The sequence below is a fragment of the Sciurus carolinensis genome, chromosome 10 (assembly GCF_902686445.1).
Source record: "Sciurus carolinensis chromosome 10, mSciCar1.2, whole genome shotgun sequence".
NCBI lineage: Eukaryota > Metazoa > Chordata > Mammalia > Rodentia > Sciuridae > Sciurus > Sciurus carolinensis.
The window spans coordinates 61,501,010-61,526,697 of NC_062222.1; the positions used below are offsets into that span (position 1 = coordinate 61,501,010).

Here is a 25,688-nt window from a genome sequence, read left to right on the forward strand (position 1 = left end):
AGATATATGCATGCCAAGGAGTGGGAAATAATCTCAAATTCTGGGTATTACCATGTTCACAAATTTTATGAGATTCTAGTCTGGAGAATATTGCCAATTCCCCTCTACTAAAAAACAAAGAAAGAGAAAAATGGCTGTACTTAATCTGCCTTGAAGAAAGAGAAGCAAGAATTGGTAAACCTCTCTGGACATTGCAAGCAAGATATTAGGGTGTGTACTGCAAAGATCTGTTCATGAAATAGCTCTTAAGATCATTAGTTATGAATGGAGCCTAGACTGACAAGCTCTGTAACAAGTCCAGGGCATAATAACAGATACTCTGCACTTAATGCCTCATGACCAACAGATGCATTGATTCTCACAGCTGTGGCAAGTAAGGATGCTCTACAAAGTCTCTGGCAAGTCCCACCAGGGAAATCATAGCAGACACTTTTTTGAACAAGATTATGGCCTCTTGTGTTGATGAGAGTCACTTCTACAGTAATATGATATATGCATTTCCAAAACTTACTACACTATGGAAAACTGTGAAAAAAAATTTAAAAACTATAGTGTCTATGATAAAAACTATCTCAGAGACACAACATTCAAAAACTTTTTCTATGATACACGAAAAGAGGAATCCAATAAAAAAGAGTAGCATAATTTTACGCACACTAAATGCTTAATGCACCAATATTACAATAAACACAAACCGAAGTTTGCCTGTGGATGTTGGTGTTAGATGTGTAACATCTTATGAGTTATTGTGAAATGGCTGAAGGAGGGTTTCTGTCCATCTAAAAATGGAAAATTCTAATACCAGCTATGGAAGAGTACAGTTTATTATCTTTGTGTTATATCCCTGCTATACAGGTCCAAATTAATAAATTACATAATAAATAATATTTCTGCTGCATTGTCAGTCTCATACTAAAGCTGCTTTTTGTTTGTCTGAGGTAGCGCTGTCTTGCTGTTGCCCAAATGAATTTGAACACATGATCCTCCCACCTCAGCCTCCCAGGTAGCTGTGATTATTGGCAGGAACTACCATGCCAGGCTTTCCAAATTCCTCTGGATGCCATAAGCTATCCTACATTTTTAGGATTTAAGTCTTTTTTTTTTTTAAAGTCAGTCCAACTGTTTCTATAGCACTTAAAATACCTGGTTACTTGATGTATTAAGTTGTCATGGTGCAGCCTTCTGGCTCTCATCATTACCGTCATCACCATCTTCTGCATCCACATGGCCAACAGCACCAAGTTGCTGCACAATTTCTGTAGTTACATCATTATTAGGGTGGGACCTAGAAGCTCTTGGACATTTTTGTTTTATACATCTTCAAATCCAATCTGTTTTCCTAGATCAGGACAGCTGTTTTGGAATTTTAAAAATTTCCCTGAAGGTTCAAGTTCCTCAAAATTGGGAATCAAGTCAATGAGAATTCCCACCATATAGTACACAAACACTCTCATTATTACTCCAGACTTCAACAATGATAGCAATGGCTTTTCTAATGTAAACTCTTCCAAAATTTTCATCATGTTTGAATTCTCACTTTCTTAATGAAAATTAACATCACAAACATTCATTTTATATAGTAAGTTATAAAAGGTATAATCACACCTTTATCAAGGAGCTGTTTCAGAAAGGTGGGTTTTTAAGGCAAAAGAAAGAATCTGACACTAGGATTGAATTCTGCTTTTTGTACAGTGTTTCTGCACTGTAAGAATTTTTTTTAAAGTTAAGATTTTTTGCTTTAGAGACCGTTGCTGCAATAATTATCTACAACATAGAACTAAATGAAAACATTAATGAACACAGGCAGTAATTTTTGCTATCCCTGAAATGCACCCCAAGACTGACTTTAACAATTCCTTTCACAAGGCTCACAATTCGGTGAGAGATAAAATCACTAATGGCTTCAGTTTCAAGTCTCCTTTTGGTTCTGGTGTTGAATATCATAGTTTATCTTTTGGAGCACCTTTAATCATACAGCATGTTGTCTGTTTTTCAGATTTGGGGTTTTTTTTTGGTACTGGGGATCGAACTCAGGGGCACTGGGCCACTGAGATACATCCCCAGTCCAATTTTGTATTTTATTTAGAGACAGGGTCTCACAGAGTTGCTTAGGGTCTTGCTTTTGCTGAGGCTGGCTTTGAACTTGACATCCTCCCATCTCAACCTCCTGAGCCGCTGGGATTACAGGCATGTGCCACTGCACCTGGCAGACTTGGATTGAGATCTGCATTCATAACTTTGATAACACTTGTTTTATCAAAATCAAGAATTTAACTCAGTGCAGAGTTGCCTTCTTCAGGTTAATCCCATATCACTGATGGAAAACTCTTCTGCACCTTTCTCATCAGCACAAATGACTATGTCAGACAGGTGAAGGCTTAGGAAATTGTAGCACTGTTTAGAAATCACTAAAGCAAACACTACGGCACTAAAAGGAGTCACTTCCTGCGGTTACAGTGATTGCTATTTTCAGTCACTGTATATAAATACAAAGATCTATGTGAAAAAGGTTGTTAACTGATTTTTTTCACTCCTTGGTCTTGAATCCCAATGTTCAATGATACTTTCTTTTGTTTTATTTCTTTATGCTGGGTTCTTATACTTTTTATTTATTTTTTTGTGGGGTACAGTACCACGGATTGAACTCAGGGGCACTTGACCACTGAGCCACATCCCCAGCCCTCTTTTTTTTTTGAGACAGGATCTCACTGAGTTGCTTAGGGCCTCACTTTTGCTGAGGCTGGCTTTGAACTCACAATTCTACTGCCTCAGCCTCTTGAGCAACTGGGATTATAGGCATGCACCACTGCGCCTGGCGATGCTGCGTTCTTATTTACTTCAGAACACTAGAGTCCGGCCAAGCCATACACTTCCATTTTTGTGGCATTAATTTTAATGGTCCACAATGAGATTCCTTTATGACTATTGCTTGGGATCTACCAGATGGTCTCACTTCTTTCCATTTTCTAGTTTCAAACTTCTCAATACTTGAAAACGTTCATTTTGCATGCACTGCAGGGCATTTTTGAACCAGAATGATTATACAGGTTTGAAATGCTGAAAAGAATATTTTTGTTCACAAATGTGAAACAGCAAAAACATAATCTTTGTAGCATAATACACATGGTAAAATGAGGCAGCCAGTAGATGTCTGAGGTGTGTTTTATATAGTATGTTACTATTTGGCTTGATTCAACTGGTTGGTTTTCTGTGTATACCAAGTATTTTTTAGTGGATAAAACTGCAAATAAATAAATGCAAAGTTTGGGTTACATGTGAACTGTTCTTGTAAATATTAACTGCACTGAAACAAATTCACATTTTAAAAAAAGAAGACTGACGTATTTTTATGGAACAATTACTGGCTTGATGATAGTTTCTGATAGAAACAAATCCCACTGCTGAACACTGGGACATCAAATAATCATGAGACACAATCTGGGTATCTGACCCACCAAGTCTAAAAATGAATGCTGGCAGCAGTAATCTTTGGCAGTAGTGAAGGACTTGAATGGTTCAAGAGACATAAATAAATTGCACGTACAGGTGTTTCAGACCCTTATGGTAACTTACACTTCTGCTTCACTACCTCTCTTTAACTATTATCTACAGCACTATGGGGAATTCCTATGTCAGATAAAGCAAGCAGAAAACCTTAAACTTGGTTTACAAAGAATCTGTGTAATCATTAAAATCAGCCCAAAGTAACAATTACCATAACATAATCCCATTTAAGAAAGTAGCTCCATGCATACCTTTGGGCAATACATTTTGTTGTCCATTTTGTGTAGAAAGAAGTGTCCTTATGTACAGATCAACAATATATCATGAGCAGTGACTAAGGAGAAAGATTAAGACTGGAAGATCAATGACTAGGAAGTCTGGGAAGGAGTATACTGTTGTAGTTCTCAAATTTAAGTTATGCTCAGAAGAGAATGCTGGAATAATGCTGGGAGGAAGTTTGCAGTACATCTACAGGTCCCTTACACCTCAACACAGAATCACAAAATTACTTCCATCAGTATTAGTTTCCAGAGGAAGAATGTTTCCATGTGGAACATAGTAACTATGTCAATAAATTATGGTAGAGCTTGCATAATTAGTTAGTTATAATTAGTCTGGGGATTCTTATACCACTATATTCCAGGCCAAAAAAAAGATGTTGCCATGGTAATTGGGGCAACTGACTTTATTTTGGTGACTACAAAGAAGTTGTATCACTGAGTATGCACACAGGGAGGAGTATGTCTGGATTCACTGGGATGCCCCTTAGTAGTTCTGTTTGTAAAGTAAAAGTTAATGGAAAATGAGTAATAAGTAATAAGCACTATTATCTGTAGATGTGCAGTGCTATAGTTTGAGAGTGTCCTTTCAAAACTAAATGCTGAAACTTTCTGGGCATGGTGGCACATGCCTGTAATCTTAGGGGCTTGGGAGGCTGAGGCAGAAGGATAGTTAGTTCAGAGCCAGCCCCAGCATTTAACAAGGTCTTGAGCAACTTAGCGAGACCCTGTCTCTAAATAAAATATAAAAATGGCTGGGGATGTGGCTCAGTGGTCAAGCACCCTTGGGTTAATCCCTACAACCAAAAAAAAAAAAAAAACAAAGCTGACACTTAATCCCCATTGTGGTGGTATCAGGAGGAAAGACCTCCTGATTTACAAAGTGATTAGGAATTAGATGCCCTTGTAAAAGGGTCTAAGGAGGGAGCGTCCCTCTTTTTTGCCCTGTCCATCCCTTGTGTGGTGTGAAGACACAAGAGTTCATCCCCTTATGGAGGATGCAACAGTAAGATGCCGTCTGAGAAACAGAGAGAAGTCTGATCAAACACACAACTTACTGACACCTTGATGGTGGACTTCACAGTATTAAAAGCTGTGAGAAAGAAACTGCTATTCTGTATAAATTAACTAGTCCATGGTATTTTTGTTACAGCAATACAGACTAGAACATGTAGTTTAATGTTAACAGAACCATCTAGAAGAGTATTAAGAAGTTGCTACTGAAAAAAGCTAATAGTGGTGATAAGGTCTGTTCTTCATGTGTTATACAACCATACATATATGTAATTTTTATGAAATAAAGCTTAGAAGCATTTTAGTCTCTCAGTTAATTTACCACATTATTTTTTAAAAATCAATTTTATGATTTGATGAGATAAGCAATTCATACTGCATAATTTTTTTTTTTTAAAAAAAAAAGCAAATCCAGCAACAAACTGAATGCAAACATAAATACCCTGATTTAGTTTTGAAGGAGAGAAAAGACTAATTAACTTAGGTGAGTTTTCAGGTCTGATATCTACAAGACTCAACATATCCTATTTGTGACACTGTAATTCACATATAACTTACATGATCCAGTCTTGTCTTTTTTAAAGATTGATCATCGTTAAATTCATCCTCCTCATATGGCTCTGAAGAAGATGATAATTTTCTTTTCCTAGGCCCACCACCTTTTAAAACAGAAACATGCTCAAAGTTTGCACAGAAATAATCAATTTAATTCTAAACAAAGGTTAAAATGTGTAATAAATTCCAGTCAGTTCCCTTGAAATTGAGCCTAATGTTCTTTCTTCTACATATGATGAGACTGAATGAAGAATACTCTTTGTTGGTCTACCTGAAGTAGAAATCATTTTAATATTGTATTTGTAAACCATCATTTTGTTAAAGTTATCTCTCCCCAAATTCTACAGAGTGATAATGGGGGGTAAGGTGGGATTCCATCAGTAACTGAGTGTTCAGCAGAGAAAAAAAGTTAACTATCAAGTGTAAATTATCTGAAAAGCATCACAGATGCCATTAATTGTATACTATGTAGCAGATTTTGCAGAAAGCCTTTTATAAACTACTATTTCATTTGCTTTTCACAATAAACCTACGAAGTAGGTAACATTTTTATTTCACTGAATAAGAAGGAACTTATTTAGACAGAGCTTAAGCGAGTAATGTTTTCAACCTAAAAACAAGCAAGTATAACAATGAGTAACAGAAGTCTGCATATTCTACCATGACTGAAAACAAAAATAAGCCACATAATCTTAAGAAGTGTTATATATTTATGCTTTTTATACCATATATCTATTTCTGAAACACTTGTAATTTCAGAATGTAAATTCCTTAGACAGATTGGTGTTGCCAATGAAGCACTGTTAAAAGCCCACAAAAGTTTTACCATTTCAGTATTAATTATATCAGAAGCCTAATCGTGCACAAAACTTAAAATATGTACACACCTGGTAACTTTTGAGTTGTAAGCTTAAAAATCTCATAACAGCCATTACAAAATAAAACTGAAAGCTATAAACCTTTAAAGCATATTAATCATGTTAGCATGAATATTTTAATGTTTTCTACTGATTAATTTTGTAACATAAATATGCATTCTGCATATGACATTGAATTTCTGGCATCCATTTTAAAAAGGATAATCTAGGTGCTTAGTCATTTCCTAAAAAGAAACTCCTTGAAAGCATCAATAAATTTGTATCTTATCTTCTAAAGTAAAAACTTTAAATTACATATACATATACTTAACAGTATTCATAAATGAAAACTTTCAAAAAGTACTGCATAAAAATACCCTTATTGTTTTTTGTTTGTTTGGTACCAAGGACTAAACCCAGGGCACTCAGCCATTGAGCCACATTCCTTGCCCTTCTTATTGTTTTTCTGGTTTTTTGTTTGTTTTTTTAATTTTAAGACAGGTTCTTGCTAAGTTGCTTAGGGCTTTGATAAGTTGTTGAGGCTGGGCTTGAACTCGGCCTCCTGAGCTGCAGGGATTACAGACATGCACCATCATACCTACCTTATTGTTTAATATAAAGGATGATACCATTTATAAAAAGATTAAAATTTGTGATAAAACCAATGTCTACTGTCCAAGACTGCCCATGTTAAAAGGCCTTTTTTTGGGCTGAGGATGTGTTGCTCAATTGTACAGCTCTTACCTAGTATTTGCAAGACTCTGGGTTCAATCCCCAGAAAATGAAGCGGGGGACCTTTTGCTGAAAACTGTTCTAAAATACCCAAAATAGTTTCTTATCTTAATGACATAGTATATTAAAGATTATCTTGTCCAGCGCAATAGCGTACACCTGTAATCTCAGCTACTCAGGAGGCTGAGGCAAAAGGATTTGCAAGTTCAAGGCCATCTGGGAAACTTAGTGAGACCCTGTCTCAAAATGAAATAAAAAGAATGGGGGATATAGGGCTGGGATTGTGGCTCAGTAGTAAAGCCTAGTATGTGTGAGGCACTAGGTTCAATCCTCAGCACCACATAAAAATAAACAAATAAAGAAAGGTATTGTGTCCATCTACAACTAATAAAATTTTTTAAAAAAAATTCACTATGCACTTAGTATGTATCAGGCATCACAGTAAGCTGCATTAACTTTATCAGTTCTGTACAACAATGTATGAGTTAAGCACTATTTTTATACTATTTTACTGCCAAGGAAACAAAGGCAGAGAAGAGTTAGGCAACACTGCCTAAGGTCACATAGCTACAAAGTGGAGACAAAAATGAATCTTGACATTCCATATAGATAGTAACCAAAAAATACTATTCCCTTGCTCAAAGTGGAAGAAACAAAAGATTCAAATTATTTCCTATGGATGAAATTATATCATATTTATGATCCATTTCAATTGATCCACTGAATAGGAAGAAAATGAGGTAGATAACTAAAGAAGGATGATGAGCCCAAGTGAACATATATTATTTTCTATCTCTGTATACATTTTAAGTATCAAAAAAAAATTAAAAGTAGGGCTGGGGATATAGCTCAATTGGTAGAGTGCTTGCCTTGCAAGCACAAGGCCCTGGATTCAAACCCCAGCACCGCCAAAAAAAAAAAAAAAAAAAAAAAAAAAAAAAAAAATTAAAAGTAGAAAAATTAACTTAAGGAAATGAACATTCATCACACAAGCATTAACTAGCCAATCTTTAGCAAAAGTAATATGGGAGTACATATAAAGAATTAAAAATGTGCACACCCTTTGAGTAACCTAATTTGAAATTTAGCCTACAGAAATAACATAAAGATGTATGTATGATATTTAGTACTATAATACTATAGTACTATAATGTTTTATTTATATTAATGGAAACAATTGCTGTTAGGGAAAGTTAATAAACTAATCCTATAAGTAGTCACATGAAGTCATTTTAAAGAATTTAAATAAACCTGATTGTACTGACCAAGCTATCCATGATAAATGATTTTATAAAAATTTAAAACACTATTTTCTACATTTTATACTGTAATATATATGTGTGACTGGTATATATAATAAACACAGGAAAAAGTTGAGAATGGTATTAAGCAGATTTAAGAGTTATTAAAGGAGTACAGGTTTACTTTCATTACTTTAAATGCTTTTGAGTAGTAGCATTACAGGTGATTTTTTTTTTTTGACATGTACATTTAAAGAAAAATTGAGACAACACTTGCTAAAAAATTCGAGATTTTTTAAAAATATTGCAAGCTCCTTCAAATGCATTTATTCTTGTATCAGAAGCCTGAAACAACATAAATATTTACTCAATGAAGGAATGCTGATTACCAGCTAAGGACTTTCCATAAGACATTATTTCTACTGACTCAGATTTGTAGACCTGTAAATAAAACCACAATGTAATTAGAAAGGATATTTAAGAAAGAAAATACACCTTCCACAACTTCATTCTTATGGGATCTGATCTGTAGAAAACAAGCAAAATCACCAGTGAGAAAATGCCCCCTCTATTTTGGGAGGAAAGGAAAAAAGAAAACATCAACCTAGAAATTTGGTTTCCAAATAGCTGCATGACCTCAGTTAAGTTACTTAACCTTCTTAACCTTTAGTTTCTTCATCTATAAAAAAACAGAATCTATTAACACTTCACAGGTTCTTGAAAGAAATCATGAAGGAGCTAGGTAAACTGTAGAGCAATATTAATGAGAATACATTATTAAATGAATCAGTATAACTTAAAACTAAGTCAGCATACCTGCATCACCAAACATCAGCAAGGCAGCAGCAATTGCCCCATCCATAGTGCTTGTTGATTCAATCAACTAACAGAGAAAAGAAAAATGTTTTTAAAATAACACTTTAAGAATAATTAAATGTTCATTAAATGTTCATATTTAAAATGAACATTATACAATGTAGGTGTGTTACCATTTAAGTTCATTAAGTCCTATGACCAATTTTCACAAAACCCAGTTTATTTAAAAAGTCTGAACTTAACTAAGCATAACTTAAAATTTCTGACTTATTCATTATCACTGTAAGGAAAATCAAGACAATCATATATACACCGTGTATTCTAGGTTTTTGTTGTTTTAACTGATATTTTGCACTGAAGCCTTGAAAACTTCCTATTGTGCAGTTAGGCATGGGGTGTGTGTGTGTGTATGCGTGCGTGTAGGATGTGGGGAGACAAGAGGGGAGAAAGAAAAGAGCGGGGCAGACTGCTAGACACTTATTTACATTTCCTTTTTTTTACTTCTGGAGGTAAAAAAGCACAATTTGGCTCCTTTTAAAACTGGATACTTATATTTGTTTATTTATTTGGTACCAGGTATTGAAACCAGGGATACTTAACCACTGAACCACATCCCCAGCCCTTTTTTATTTTGAGACAGTGTCTCACTAAGTTGCTGAGGCTAGTATCTGGAGTCACTGGGATTACAAGCATGCGTTCAACTTAAATGGGATACTTCTTAGATAAATGCAATAAAGGGCTCGATTTTTCCTCTATTTCTGAATTGCTTTAAGTTTTTCAAGAACATGTGTATGTATTACATATTAACAGTTTCGAAGTAATGTTTTTATACCATTCAGTAAAATACTAAATTTCAGAAAAAACTAAACCATTCCAGATTTTTTATTATTTCCTTTATTTTCAATGTTACCAAAGATCTTTCTTCTTTTTTTTTTTTCTTGGTGCTGGGGATTGAACCCAGGGCCTTCCGCATGCAAGGCAAGCACTCTACCAACTGAGTTATATCCCCAGACCCAAGATCTTACTTCTTTAAATAAGCTAGTTTTGCACTAAATGAAATAGCCTCAAATCAAATGCTTCCCACCATACAAGTTTTTCCTAATATTATGTGCTTAAGTATCCCTAAGTTCCTCTTCATTTTCAAAATAGCCAAAGCATATTCTTATCAGGCCTAGGACTAAATTTATATTTCACAACTTCTTAAATTCTTTTACATAGGTCTAAAAACTTGCATAGTAATTTATAAATATCACCTTTAAACCCCTTTGAACTGATAACGATCACTTAAGCATTACTTCAAGAGAGTGCTCTGCTTTGGAGTGAATGACATGCTGAAATTTCCACAACTTCAGATACTGATCAATGAAAAGTCAGACACATTATGCATATCTAGCAATGTTATTTTCCCATAAAAATTATCAGAGAAAAATGTTTGTGTAGGAATGAAATCCCTTTGAAAAACAAGCAATCAAGCTATATTTTTCAACTAATATTTATTCATTTATGCTCAGTATTTTTAATATTCCATCAAGTTTATTCACTGGACACTCTTTCCTTATAACTTTCCAATACTACAAGTAGCCTTTGTAGTTACTAGCAACTAGATCAGTATTGTTTTTTGAAAAAATTACATCAGCAGGTAAGTAATACTGCTGACAAGGAAAAATGTAGACCACAGATATCACAGAAGTTTCATTTAGCTAAGAGTAAAGTACTAAAATGATTTGGGGAAAGGAATCCAGCAGATTCATATTAAAAATGACAGAAAAAATGGGAGTGAATGAATCTATACTTTAGACTTCTTCCAACTGGCAGGCACAAGCCAACCAGTTTCGCACACATGTGTTGTTCAGATTGAACAGTGTTGTCCTTCTTTAAATTGCTTAGTACTGAAAGAAACAAAATACATTCCATAAGAGAGATGAACCTCTAAGTCTGCTAAATAAAAGGAGCCAGTAAAACCTATCACATAATATATGATCACTTTATATGAAATGTCCAGAAAGGGCAAATCCAAAAAGGACCAAAAAAAAAAAAAGTGGAGTAGGGCCGAGGATGTAATTCAGCAATTGAGTGCATGAACTCTGGGTCTGAACATATACAAGGCCCTGGGTTCAATACCCAACACTGCAAAATAAAAAAATTTAAAAAAAGAAAGATTAGTGATTTCCCAGGGCTGAGGGAGAGAGGGAGGAGTGACTGCTAATGAGTAAGAGCCTTCTATTCTAAATGATTAAAATGTTCTAAAATTAAAGTGATCATTGCACAACTTTGTAAATACAGACACACGTACACACAAAAACCCCACCAAATTATATATGTTAAATGATCTTTAGAGAATATGAAATGTATCTCAATAAAACTGTTAAAATGGTGACAACACTAAATAAAAAACAAGCTTTTAACTTAAGTTGAAAAATAGTAACCATGGCTATCACTGATAGCTCATATGGCCATATCCTGCTACAGCTAAAAATTATCCCTTTAAGAAAAAGCACATATTCCACAGGATGCTAGTGTCCACCACTTCAAAGATTACCTGCCTAGACCACATAGACATGGTATAACTTTAAGCCTCATATTATAAGGGAATTGGTAGTAGGTGCAGGGGTGGTGGCAATAGATACAAAGATGAAAAAAATTGAGAAGTTTGCAATTAAACGATACTCCCCTTTAATACTTGTCAGAGCTACTTATTGTTTACTAATAAATTATTTACTAATCTTTAGACATTTATTCCCTATATAAAGGATAATCAATTGGTCAATATTTATTTGCTCTTATAAGAGACACCTAGTACAGATCAAACTTTATGCAGTAAACTATAGTCACTTGTTTCTGTAGTTCAATCAGTATTTCTCAGCAAAGGTGTGAATACCAGGATAATCATTTCTTATACAAGATCATCTTCAGTACTGTAAAGTATTTAACATTATTGGCTTCAGGGCATTAAATGGCAGTACCAACCATTTATTATTATGGGGAGTGGGGGTGGGTTCTGACATTTATGAGTGTTTCTAGTGGGAGGTTCCCCACTAGAAACCACTCAAGTAAAACTAACAACTCACACCTTATCTGGGCTAGGAAGGTTTACATTATTTTAATAGCTATAGGTGAATAATAACACTATTAATGAGTTAAGACTCTAAACAAGTACATTTCTGGCATTTACCTTTATTAAATAAAATAATCATTTCTTCAAACATAAGGTATCTTTAGTAAACTAATCATCAACAACTAACTATAACATTGGACTCAAAGATTTTATCACTATTATAGATATAATAGCTAATTACTATAAAAGATATAACCTTAAGTAAATCATTGTCACTTCTTTGTGGAAAAAGTTCCTTCAAGGTCTGAAGTTTAGCATCTTTAAGATCTTCTAATTCTGAAAGGTCTTCCAATTCTGAAATATCATCCTTTCTTTGTGCCATGGTAGGAAGGCCTTGGGACTCTTCATCTTCAGATGGCTCAGACCTAAACACATTTTCAGAGGGAGGAAAACATTTTTAATGTATTGCTAATGCTTTTTTCATTACATTGTGTATATGTTTACACACCATATACAACATTTGTGGCTGTTTACAATATTAAATGCAAACTATATTTGTCAAAGAGTAAAAGAATTATTTTTTATTTCAGTATTGATATGTGTGCAAGTCTACTTTACCAAGCCAGCATACTTTGAAGACAATCTCGAATTATATGGGCTGGCATGGAAAAGAACAAAGGTAACAAACTGGCATTCATTTTGTTAAGATCTACACACAACTACTAAATGCCTGCATATTCTTTCCTAATCTTTTACCAATGCTCTACATATCAGATACTGTCATTTTGCTCCTAAGTAATTAGGAAACTTACACTGATACAAAGATAAAAGAATTTTCATGGCTCACCTCAGTAATCAGGATCTAAGTGTTAAAACTAGAATGATCCCATTCACTAGAAGTATCTTTGCCAGGCACAAAATAATTCCTTAGCAAAAAGCATTTGTTTCACATGAGGGCTTATTTTCTGACAACTAATTTTAATCCTGTTCTATTTCATTTCATATGCTTGACATTTGGTGTCAAATCATTTTATCACAATTAAAATAAAAATCTCACTTTGAAATTTGGTTTTCTGTATGATAAAGGCATTCTAGAAATCAGAACTAAAACAATAACAAATGGGCAGAAATTATAAAACCAGAGACAGCAAGGTAGGAATATACTAAAGTATATTCCTGATGGCAGTGAATGCAGATATTACTATGTAGCTAATTCTGCTCTCCTAGACACATTTCTATACATATTCACAATAGTTCTCTTGTGTCTTTCAGGGCACTGGTGATGCATAGGAGAGAACATTTAAAAACAAATTCCCAAGGACTCGGAATATATATAGTACGAAGGTTTGAGGCTGACTTCTTGAACTTTGTTATAAGAAACTGATCTTATAAAGTAAACAAATCTCTTCCTTTATCACTATGCCTATATTTCAAGTATTGAAAGATAATCATAAGTGTCTCTTTTCCATTATTATACCTGAACTTCTCACTCTTAAGACAATCAACTCTGAATATGCATACTGCTTCATTACTTTCCTCAATTCCCTACTTTGTCTCCTAATGAAATCTTCCAGGTTGGAATTCTTTTACAATTTCTCCACTGGATAACCACTTTCAAAGATCTTTACTCTTCAGGCTGTCATGTAATTTCTACATAGTAAAGAGATACATACCATTTACAGTGGGACAAACTCAGACGCCTCTTAATACACTTAGCATTAATATTCATCATATCTTATGATGCCCTGGATTTAACTTCTAGTTTACAAGAAACTCAAGTGACACAAGGAAGAAATCCAACAACATTGAAAGAAAAAAAAAATTTTCTCCAGAAAAAGGCTAGATCTCTTCAACAAGTTAGTCTTTAAAATAGAGAGGGTGGTGGCCAAGTGTGGTGCACACACCTGTACTCCCAGCTACTACGGAAGGTGAGGCAGGAAGATTCCAAGTTTGAGGCCAGGCTAGGTAACTTGGCCAGACCCTGTCTCAAAATAAAAAATAAAAAGGGCACAACAGTAAAGCACTTGCTTTGTTTAGAATGTGCTAGGCCCTAATATTCAAGCCACGGTATCACAAAAAAAGCAGGAGTCAAAGTGGACTATCTTAGTATAAGAGTTGAGTCATAATAACCAAATGTAGTAGATGTACCTTTGTTTGGTTCCTACTTTGAAAAACCAGCTCCCAAATACATAACAGTTAAATATAAATAGGAAATAGATGACAGACTTATTCATTGAAAATCATATTGATTTTTTTGGTAGGAAGGCAGATGAATAATCAGGTACTAAGGGGAGAAATGTTGACTAAATTATTTCAGCTGAAAATAAAAGATTAAACAATGAACAAACAGGGAAAATAATCATTAAATCTAAGGAGTAGGTTTTAGATGTTCATTATTCATTAATTTTATTTTATTTTTTTATTGTATGCTTTAAACTAAAATTAAAAGGAGGGGTTGGGGTTGTGGCTCAGTGGTAGAGCTCTTGCCTAGCACGTGTGAAGCACTGGGTTCAATTCTCAGCGCTACATATAAATAAAATAAAGATCCATCGACAACTAAAAAAAAAAATTTTTTTTTCAAAGAAAAAGGAAAATCTATAGGACTAGGCTTTATTTATCTTCTTCTCAATCTTTTTACTAAGTTCTTCCTCCTAATCCTACAATGTTCTCAAGATTACACACATAATTCAATTAATTCAATGAGGCAGGAGCTTCAGGTACTGTGGACACAGCAGCAAAAAAGTAAATTCTGGGCTGGGGTTGTGTAGCTCAGTGGTAGAGCGCTAGCCTAGCACGTGTGAGGCATTGGGTTCTCAGCACCACACAAAACATAAATTAACTAAAGGTATTGTGTCCAACTACAACAAAAAATATTTAAAAAAAAAATTCTCCTCTGACACAAATTTTATTAAACTCATTTTTTTCTACTTCCTTAGTTCTATGTAGTTCTAAATCTAGTGTTTTTACTTTTTTTGTACGAATGCTTCAGCGAAACTGCTCTCTCATTAAGGACAACAACCTCCTCTACTCAGCTGACAGTGATAAAAACTTGCTTATCTAAGTTTCTCTCTGTTTTCCCACACATTACTGACAAGCCTATCCTTGAAAATTTGTCCCCATCCTTACCCATAGGTTCTTCAAGGTTGAAAATTTGGCCCTACCCTTACTCCAAGGTTATTTCTGATTTTCCCTTACTTCTTTGTCCTTAATCTCTAAAACTGGCTCTTTTTTTCTTTTTCACTTTCTTGAACTGCTGATGTCACCTAGGATTCTGTCTTCTGTTCCTTCTTGTCTATATGTGCTTCCTTGAATATTTTATCAACTGCCAAGTTTCTAATACCTACATCAATGGTTCTCAAAATGGGGAAGGGGGTTTGCTACCAAAGAAGAGTTGGCAAGGTCTAGATAGATTTTTAATTATCTTGATTTGACATGTACTTTGGCATCTAATGGGTAAAGGTCAGAGATGATGCAAAACTAATCATACTACAATGCAAATGTACAGTAGGGTCCTCACAACAAAGATGTATCTGCCCCCAAATGTCAATGATGTCAAGATTAAGAAATTCTAATTGGGTTAGGGATGTAGCTCAGTGATAGAGTGCTAGCCTAGCATGAGCAAAGCACTAGATTCCATCCCCAGCACTGAAAGGAGTAATGAGATAAATCCTGATAACGAAAATGCTCATGTATGGGGATTAACTCAATAAATTACAGAACACTCAATTATGGAACTGAAAAAAGATGAAAGATTACTGCAAATTAATGATTCAGGCTATATATTCTGCTAAGTAGAAAAAAAAAAAAAGAATAAATGAATACACACATACACACAATAGTCCCTTCACTTATCTGTTTTCATTTTCCAAAGTTTCAGTTATTTCTAGTCAACAGTGGTCTGAAAATATTAAATGGAAAATTCTAAAAATAAACTATTCATTAAGTTTTAACTTTTAATTAAAGCATATTGTTCTAATTGTTCTAATTTTTATTATTTTTATTAGTTGTTATTCTGTCATGATGCATAATTTATAAATTAAATTTTATTACAGGTACATATGTACAGGAAACAAGACGGTATATACAGCACTCAGTACTATCCAGTTTCAGGCCTCTACTGGTATCCATGAAACATCATTCACAGATAAGAGGGAATTACTATACATAGGTAGTGTACCATCTTTGTGTAAGAAACAAGAAAAAAAAAACAGACAGATTAGCTGGGCGTAGTGGTGCACACCTGTACCCCCAGCAACTTGGGAGGCTGAGGCAGGAAGATCTCAAGTTGAAAGTCAGCCTCAACAACTTAATGAGGCCCTAAGCAACTTACTGAGACCCTGCCTCAAAATAAAATATACAAAAGGGCTGGGGATGTTGCTCAAGGGTTAAGCTCTCATGGGTTCAATCCCCAGTAACCACCCTCCACCTAAAAAGACAAAAATAAAAACAAAAAACAGATGAAACAAAAACAGTATAACCAAGAAACTAAATAAACTGGTTATTTCTGAGGTGGTATGGGGGAAGGGTTGGAATGGAGAAGAAAAGGGAGTAAGGGAGTGAAGCTTTTCTGAGCGTATCCTTTATAGAGTTTTGGTTTCTGAGATCTTGTTAATATATTAAATGTTTTAAAAATTTTAAAAAAGGTCTGGGGATGTAGCTCAGTTGGTAGAGTGCTTGACTCACACGCACAACGGCCTAGGTTCAATCCCCGGCACCATAAAAAAAGAAAAAAAATTTAAAACAGGGGCAACATAAAAATCCTAAGAAGAATACAAAGAGAAATTAATGAATCTGAGTATATTTCAAATGAGTAATATTGAGAAAAATTTAAACAAATAATCCAAGTACTGTGAGTATATACCTTCACTCTAAAGACAAAATAAAACTTACAAATAAATCTTGAGTTCAATATTTTGGGCCTAATGATCACATGGTACAAACTTAACAATTCTGAAACTATTTTATGCATACTTGATACCTACAAAAATTAGTAAGTACATTGATATTGGTCAACTTCTCACTGTCAGAATAAACATAGAATCAGAGAAAACACTTTATAGTGATAGATTAGAATGAAGGTATAATTACAAATAAATAAACAAACACATTTTCACATTTTCCTTTTCTCCTCCATCCTCCCTCCAATACCCTAGATCATTCTGTTAAAAGGGCAATGCCATAACCCCTAACTTCACCCAGTAACAAAGAAAGAACGCTTCTAGTTCACAGATTTAAAAATACCATTCTCCTCTAAAAGCAACCCAGAGCTATTTAAGAAATGACCAATTCCCATTTCAGGCCTGGGGAGGGAAAGTGCAAGTCTGGTACATCTTGTGCCAAGAAAGGAAAGGTTCAAAAAAATGAGAGGAATTTCTCAAACAGACACAATGGCCTCCTTGAAGAGGCCCTCAACTGTGTGGTAGCATTCAACTCTAATCCGAAGAACACAGGAGGCTGAGGCAGGAACATCACATGTTCTAGGCCAGCCTGAGCAATTTATAAAGACCTTGTCTCAAAATAAAAGAAACAGGGATGTAGCTGAGTGGTAGAGTGTTTAAAATGTGAGGCCTTGGGTTTAATCTTCATTACTGGGGGTGGGGGGGAGTAACATATTGTAAACCAATGAACTAGCACCTATGAAACCGTGATGATGGATAATACTGTACTATATAAATACATAAATAAATGAATAAATTTCCTTACAGAATACTGAATAGTAAAAGTGTAAGTTCTAGAATGACAGTCAGAACATCACCATTTTGCAACTATCTCTGTCAAAACTGAGGCAAGAATCAAGATGCCAAAACTGAGTTTAAAAGAAAACAAAACCATTACCCAATCCCAAAGTATCTCTCCACATTACTTAATTATTACAAAGGGGAAAATAGCAACTTTATAGAAGAAACCTATCTGGGATAAAGAAAACAGGGTGGGGGGGGAAATAACAGAATGAATCAAACACTATTACCCTATGTGAATGTACGAATGCACAAATGGTATGCCTCTACTTCATGTACAAACCAAGAAACAATATGTATCCCGTTTGTGTACAATAAAAATATTTTAAAAAAAAAGAAAACAGGGTGATCAAAGTTCATTTCACCAATAAAGGACAAATGGATAGCATGTGCCTCCTCCTAATGAGACACTGAGAAGAACATGAAACGCTTGTTTTACTCCTTCCACTTAACCTATATTTAATTATGAAAAAATATCACATAAACCCAAGTTTAGAGTCAACCTATGAAAAACTGGCCTGTTATCTTCAACAGTGGATATCATGAGAAACAAACACACACTGAGAAACTTTGAGATTAGACAAAACAGAAGAGCTACAAAAACAAACTAAATCCAAATGATCCTAGGGAAAAATTACTATAACATACTCCTCAAAATGGTCCAAGGACTAACTGCTAGTCCTACAATTCCAACTGCTTATCTATGACAAAATAAGAAATCTGCACCAGAAGGTAAAATAACTACATTAATAAAAATACTGCTTAGTTCAATTGATTTTTTTCCACTGCCAAGACTTAGGAACAAGTACCTTGATTTATAATTTAAGGCATACTCCTTACTCTTAAACCAGTACTTTGAGTAGAAATGCTACAAAAGACATTATGAGGATAAGCTGATAAAATCAGTATTATATCAATGTAACTGGTATTCTGAATTTGAAATACTGAAATTATAAGTGAATGAATGATAACACAAATGTGGAGAAATGTTGATAACAGATGACTCTTGAAAGGACTGTGGGAGTTGATAATATTATTTTTCCAATTGTCTTTATATTTGTAACTTTCTCAAAAGAAAAAGGAAAAAGGGGGTATATTGGGGGGGGTGCAAATAAATCCATTTTTCTCAAGATTTAACCATGCAGGACTTTCACTATTTCCTATTTCAGAATGAACTTTATGTAAAAAGTTCAATTTAAAAGGAAGTTCCCATCTTATTGTCTGTAGTAGTCAGACCTCATCTCTTGCTCTTTTTTTTTTCCTTGCTCTTTTTTTATAAAAAAAAATTTTTAGATGTTGATAGACTTTTATTTTATTCACTTATTTATATGTGATGCTGAGAATCGAACCCAGAGCCTCATGCATGCTAGGCAAGTCCTCTACTACTGAGTCACAACCCCAGCCCCTTCTTTTTTTGCTTTGTTTCTAGAAGATCATAAAACCTTTTTATTTCAATGGCTAGCTACTTCTCAGAATCTCCTATACGTTTCCTCTCATCTCTCTGACTCTAAAATCCAGAGTTTATCTGGTCTAAACATTTCAACCAAGAGATCTATTCTTACCTATACTAGTATCCAGGAATGATTTCTATAACCACATGGCTTTAAAAATCACATCAGTACTCTGTGGATTCCTAAATGTTGATCTATAACCTACACTTCTCCCCAGATCTCAAATGTCACCAATTCAATTATCCAGTTTACATGTTCCCCCACCCACAAGAAACAGTCTTCCTTATCTCAGAAATTTGTAACTCTACCCTTCCACTTGCTGAGGCCAAAAATCTTAGTCATACTCAACTTCTTTCTCTCAAAATCCACATGAAATTCATCAATAAATCCTCTTTGTTCTATCTTCAAAGTATGTTCAGAATCTAATCACTTCTTTTCACTTCCATAGGAACAAGACTCATCTGAGTCTCCATTTTCTACTGGGACATTACAACATACTTATACTTTTACTATTTCTCCCCTATGGTCAAAAAGAACTTTAAAATATCTAAGTCAGAATGTTTTACTCTTTTGATCAATACTCTGTGGACTTCCCGTATCACTCAGAGTGAGAGGAGGCTGGGTGGAGTGGAGCCTGAGTCTCCTGTTTGCTTTTTTTTTTTGTGAGATGAGCTTTTGCTACTTTGCAAAGGCAGTTCTTGAACTCCTGAGCTCAAATGATCCTCCTTCCTCAGCCTCCTGAGTGTTGAAACTAGAGACATGCACAACCAGGCCCTGTCTGGAGATTGTAACCAGAGTCACTCCAGCACTCAGCTACATCCCCAGCCCACCTCTACTTTTTTAAGACAGTGTCTCCCTCAGTTGCCCAGGCTGGCCTCCAATTTCTGATCCTCATACCTCAGCCTCCTGAGTTGGTGGGATTACAGGCATGTTCCAAGGAGCTGGGTTGACAAAACACTTTGGACAAGGAAACACCAAGTCATTAACCAACTCACCAACCAACCAAAGACTGAAAGTTGATCCCTCCACACAAGCTAAAGAAGTGGAAGGAGAGGAGGGCACTCCTCAGATGCAGGACCCCACGGACAGGGTCTTGCTAAATTGCCCAGGCTGGCCTCCAAATTGCTATTCTCCTGCTGGAGCCTCTCTAGAGTCACTTGGAATTATACGCATGGGTCACCACACCCTACTGAGAATGGTTTAAACTTTTTAAAAGAATGATACCAAAGACTTTTTGAGGTTGTGGAGCAACTAGAACTCTCACACACAGCTGTCTGCCAGCCTATCGACACCTTTTTGAGTGCAGACTGCTCACTGTCAGGCGCCTATCATCCACCATTTGCCAGGCTCTTGCCTGTCCATCACCTGCCTTTCACCTATCCATCACCCACCGCCTGAGGTTCACCTCCCGATCGTCTGACAGCAGTCAGCAAACTGACCGCAGACAGCCAATGAAGCACCAGCTGCCTGCTGTTGCCTGGAAGTTCACTGTCACAGTACCTGCAGGTTTGGTTACACGTGGCTGCTGCCACTTTGAGATAACAGCCAGGCCCCGTAGGACCCCTGGCCTGACTGACTGAGCCCCATCTCCAGGATCCCTCAGCACAACCCATCACTCCCTGCCTCCGGGGCCCTCAGACTGACTGCTCCCTGCCACCAGGACCCCCAGACCGACTGACTGAACCCTAACACCAGGACCCCCAGACAGACGGGTTGCACCCCACCTCCAGGATCCCACAACCAGACCGACCACACCCCACCTCCAGGACTCTTGCCTGACCAACCGCACCCAGCCTCCAGGACTCCAGTCGACCACGCCCACACCCTGAACTGCAGCTCCCCATTTGCCAACACATTTGGAAGCCAGAGTGGCCATCTTGGATAATCCTGGAAGCTGTATCTTCCATCTTTATGTGGGGCAAATCCCATCCCGAGATGGTTGCTGGAGACTGGAAGCACATTGTCAGATACCTCTCATACATCAGGCTACAGAAGACTGGGAGGTCTGAATACTATATGACTGTTATAGTGTAGATTTTCTTTTTTCTCCTTATTGAAAGATTTTAAGTTTTATTTCTTTACTTTTCTTGATCTTTTCCTTTTTTTTTTTTTTTTTTGCGGTGCTGGGGATTGAACCCAGGGCCTTGTGCTTGCAAGGCAAGCACTCTACCAACTGAGCTATCTCCCCAGCCCCTTTCCCTTTTCTTTACCTGTTCCCTCAGAGTCTCTTTCTCCCTTTTCGCATGCTAACAACCGGCTTCTTTTGATTACACACTCTCTTTCTATGATCTAGAACTTCTATATATTCTTTTCTTATCCCATTAACAGCTACATCCTACACCCTGCCACATCCTCTTTGTCCTCAATTAGAAACTGCAGATCTTATTGCAAATTTATTTGTTATATTGAAGATAATAATTGAACTCATTCTGTTTATTATGACAATATTGTTAATGTCTTCATAGGGGCTATTTGGTCTAGGGTTGCATACTATCTGAACTGGGCACTGCTAATGTTGATCTCCCTCTTAAAGAAAAGGTTTTGGAAACCTATAGGGTCACTATAAGCCTATAGGGGGAAAACTGCAATAGCCCAGATCTGCACTGCTAGAGGGGAAGATACAAGAACAACATGAAAAAACAAGGGAAGAAAATGATCCAAACAAATCTAGATTCTATATTAATAGAATCCAGAGACAGTATGTTAGAAGAAATGTCAGAAAAGGACTTTAGATTATATATGATTAAGATGGATCCGTGAAGCAAAAGATGAGTTAAGAGAGCACATGCAGGCAATGAATGAGCATACCAGTAAGCAGTTGAAAGAGCAACTGCAGGAAGCAAAAGATCATTTCAACAAAGAGATTCTCAAAAAAAAAAAAAAAAAAAAAAAAAAAAAAATATCACTAAGAATAAAAAACCAAAGATCCTATGGGCCTAACATGATTAAAAACCCTTTCTACCACATCCCTTGTGACTATAGGTCCTTCACCCTCTATGATTTGCCTTCCACTATCAAAAACATCATGCAGAGTTCCACCTCAGGATCAGTGAATGTGACCTTGAACATCCCAATGACCTGGAATATTGTTTTCCCCCATCTACATAATTTACTTTTGTTAACTCCTTCATGTCTTTTTCCCAGCACTTTCTCAATGAAACCTTTCCATTCGTGTTCTTTAGAGACCCTGAACCTCACATTTCCCTTTTCTGTTATCCATAATAGTTATTCTTTGACATACTGTTTTATTTATCTTTCTGAATAGAATATAAACTTCAAGAAGGCAGGGATTTGGGACTGGTTTGTCCATTACTATATTACTAATAACAAAATAGTACCTAGCTCATATAATGCAACCAATAAATATGTTAAAATTCAGTCCAAAAGTTGAAGAACAAACCATAAGGCTGGGGATGTAGTTCAGTGGTAGAGTGAGCCAGAATCTGGGTTCCACCCCCAGCACCACAAAACAAAAGAAAAAAATCATAAAGCAGTTACAGATGATCAGAGGTACTAGTTAAAGTAATTTCCCTATCCACAGAAGGTTAAAAATACCAAGTTAGCTCTTGCTAAACCTTTTACTGAAAGGATCATTTCCCAGAAAACACAAACACACACTGTACCACTCAGTATCTATAACTTAGGGGAAAATAATCAAGACACAGTCAAGAAAGCCAACAAAACAAAACAAAACCAAAAACCCAAAAAACTTGGAGTGCAGGGGGTGTCACCAAAATAGTCCAGATTATCTTTTCCTTGAAAAATCTCTTAGATATGCACATACAATAAATCTATCAGGCAGCTTACACTATAATCACTGTGTCTTTGTTGATTTTTTTCTCTTGAATTGTATTGGAGCAATTTGGGGAAACATCTTCACTATCAGAAGACAAATCAATATACTGTATTCCTCTTTGATTCTTGAAATATGATATACTTGCTTTTCTTTCATTATCTGGAGTTTCTGGAACACTAGAATCTTCTGCAAAAGAAAAAAGGAGAAAGGCATTTTGAAAAACTGAAGTTTGCTTTTAATAACTATGATTATGTGCTAGAAATCTCTAATTCTATGCATTATTTGCATTATAAAACCAAAAATTCCCTACATTTACTAAAGAAAAAATTAGTCAACTAAGGCTGGTACTAAATGATTTTGTTTCACAGGTTGTTTACTAGTGAGAACCTTAATGCAAACTGTAAAACAGACATAGGTTTGTTTTATATTCTAAACCTTTTCTCTCTCTGCTTTTATTTCTTAGTACTCAGTTCACAATTGATAGAGGATGGTCAACAGAGCCAGAAAGACTTGAATTCCAATCTTAGTCTTGTTACTTAGTCTCTTTATGCCTCAGTTTCCTCATTCATAAAATAAATGTGTGAACGATCAAAGAAATTTTGTATATTAAGTGATATACGTAAAGCATTTAGTTTAGTCTTGCCACTACACAACATCCTCAAAACATTAGTTCTTACGCATACATTGGTGTTAAGGGTTGAAATATGCCCTCTCTCCACCCCCCCATTCATATGAAGTCCCAACCACCAGTACCTCCAAAATCTATTGTTGAGACAAAGCCTTTAAAGAGGTAATAAAGCTGAATAAGGCCATAAGAGTGGGCACTATTCCATGTTACTATATTTGGAGACAGGCCTTTAAAGAAGTGACTGGATTAAAATGGGACCTTTAGGGTGGGCCCTTAGTCCAGTGTGACTGGTGAGAGACACCAAGGATGCCAAAGAAGGAAAGGCCACGTGAGAACAGGATAGGAAGCAACCACCTTACAAGCCAAGGAGAGAAGCCCCAGAAGAAATCAAACCTGCCAACAAGTTGATCTTGGACTTCTTTGTCTCTGGAACTGTGAGAAAATAAATTTCTGTTATTTAAGTTACCCGATCTGTGGTTGTTATGACAGTCTTAGAAAAACTATACATATGGAATCACTTGTCTATGCAAACCAGGTAGGTAAACTATTATACCAAGATCTCTTTCCAAGGGGAATGTTTACAAAATTAATCACCCAATAAAACTATTTCCCCTTATGTCTTATGATATGAGACTGAGTCATATTTGTAAATAACATTAATCAAGTATTTCATTTAGATTTAAGAAAAAAATCATGCCTCACGCAGTTATACTGAAAGGAGAGAGATGAGTATTTTCACAACCTTTGTAAATTTATTGTGGATAGTCAGTGATTCTAAACCCAAACTTGACGGCTAGTAAAGATTAGTTGCAGTGCAGAATCTGAAACCACATAACAAAGCATTTTGCATTATGTTACATTAAACTGATCTATTTTGCATTTTAACACGTCTTTAACCCAGTGCATTATTTTGTAACATTATGCTTTGGTCATGTGGAAAATGTTGCAAGTGTTGACCTCATTCATGACACTATATCAAAAAAAAAAAAAGTTGTGTCAGGCACAGCAGTGCACCCCTGTAAACCCAGTGGCTTGGGAGGCTGAGACAGGGGGATTGCAGACTCAAAGCCAGTGTCTGCAATTTATCGGGGATATAAGCAACCTAGTGAGACCCTGTCTCAAAATAAAAAATAAAATAGGCTGGGTATGTAGCTAAAGTGCCCCTAGTTTCAATCCTAGTGCTAAAAAAAAAAAAAAAAAAGTTACATTTGTTCCTATCATCACTGACATCATTAGAAATGTCTGGTATTTGGAAGCTGTCAAATTTATAGTTGTGGATACCAGTTTTCTCCTCTATAGTCAAATTTGCCTCTGAAAACTAGAATTTTATCACTGATAATAAATACTGGGTACTATTTTCTTTGACATGAGTTTGATTACTTTTGAGGAATGTTTTGCCAAATTCCAGTCTGTACAACCAATTTGTAAGTCAGTCATTCTTCCAAGTAAAAGTTGTGTTCTATGAAAATAATTACTAGTTAGGTTGGGGGCAGTAGTGCACACCTGTAATCCCAGCGGCTTGGGAGGCAGAGCCAAGAGGATCAAGAGTTCAAAGCCAGCCTCAGCAACTTAGTGAGGCCCTAAGCAAACTTAGTAAGACCCTGTCTCTAAATAAAATATAAAAAAGCACTGGGGATGTGGCTCAGTAAGTGCCCCTGGGTTCAATACCTGGTACAAAAAAAAAAAAAAAAAAAAAATTACTAGTTAAAGCAAAGTAACTGCTCGAATGCTTTTTCCTGAGATAGTCATTGTACAACATAAGAACACTCTGGTTTATCCTCAGATTGTATAAATCTTTTGCCTGTACTATGTATGGTATGAAATGAAGGGTGCCATGTGTTTTGTTTCACAAAACATTAAAAATACACTCTACTTTTAAGTTGGGATTTAACAAAATTAATAATTTTTATTCCTTCATTTAGGACATTTTAAGTGAAATCAGACATTTACAGAATATAAAGAATACTAGAAGAATTTGGTGCCCTGCCTTAATCCATGCTAAGCAAACAGTTTGACCTACCAT

General features: G+C 35.7%; 1 protein-coding gene across 3 annotated transcripts in view; it reads right to left on the reverse strand.

The window, feature by feature from the left end:
• The window catches only part of Smarcad1 (SWI/SNF-related, matrix-associated actin-dependent regulator of chromatin, subfamily a, containing DEAD/H box 1), an 83,419-nt gene that overhangs the window by 43,736 nt on the left and 13,995 nt on the right, over window positions 1-25,688 (reverse strand). For 2 of the 3 annotated variants that reach the window (XM_047566198.1, XM_047566197.1), the window contains exons 3-7: window positions 24,059-24,097; window positions 23,049-23,223; window positions 12,309-12,477; window positions 8,998-9,064; window positions 5,355-5,455 (exon numbers count right to left, since the gene is read on the reverse strand). In XM_047566198.1, the coding sequence (XP_047422154.1) occupies window positions 5,355-5,455; window positions 8,998-9,064; window positions 12,309-12,477; window positions 23,049-23,223; window positions 24,059-24,097 (551 nt within the window). The remainder of the gene's footprint in view (window positions 1-5,354; window positions 5,456-8,997; window positions 9,065-12,308; window positions 12,478-23,048; window positions 23,224-24,058; window positions 24,098-25,688) is intronic. The other variant, XM_047566199.1, reaches the window with a different exon arrangement.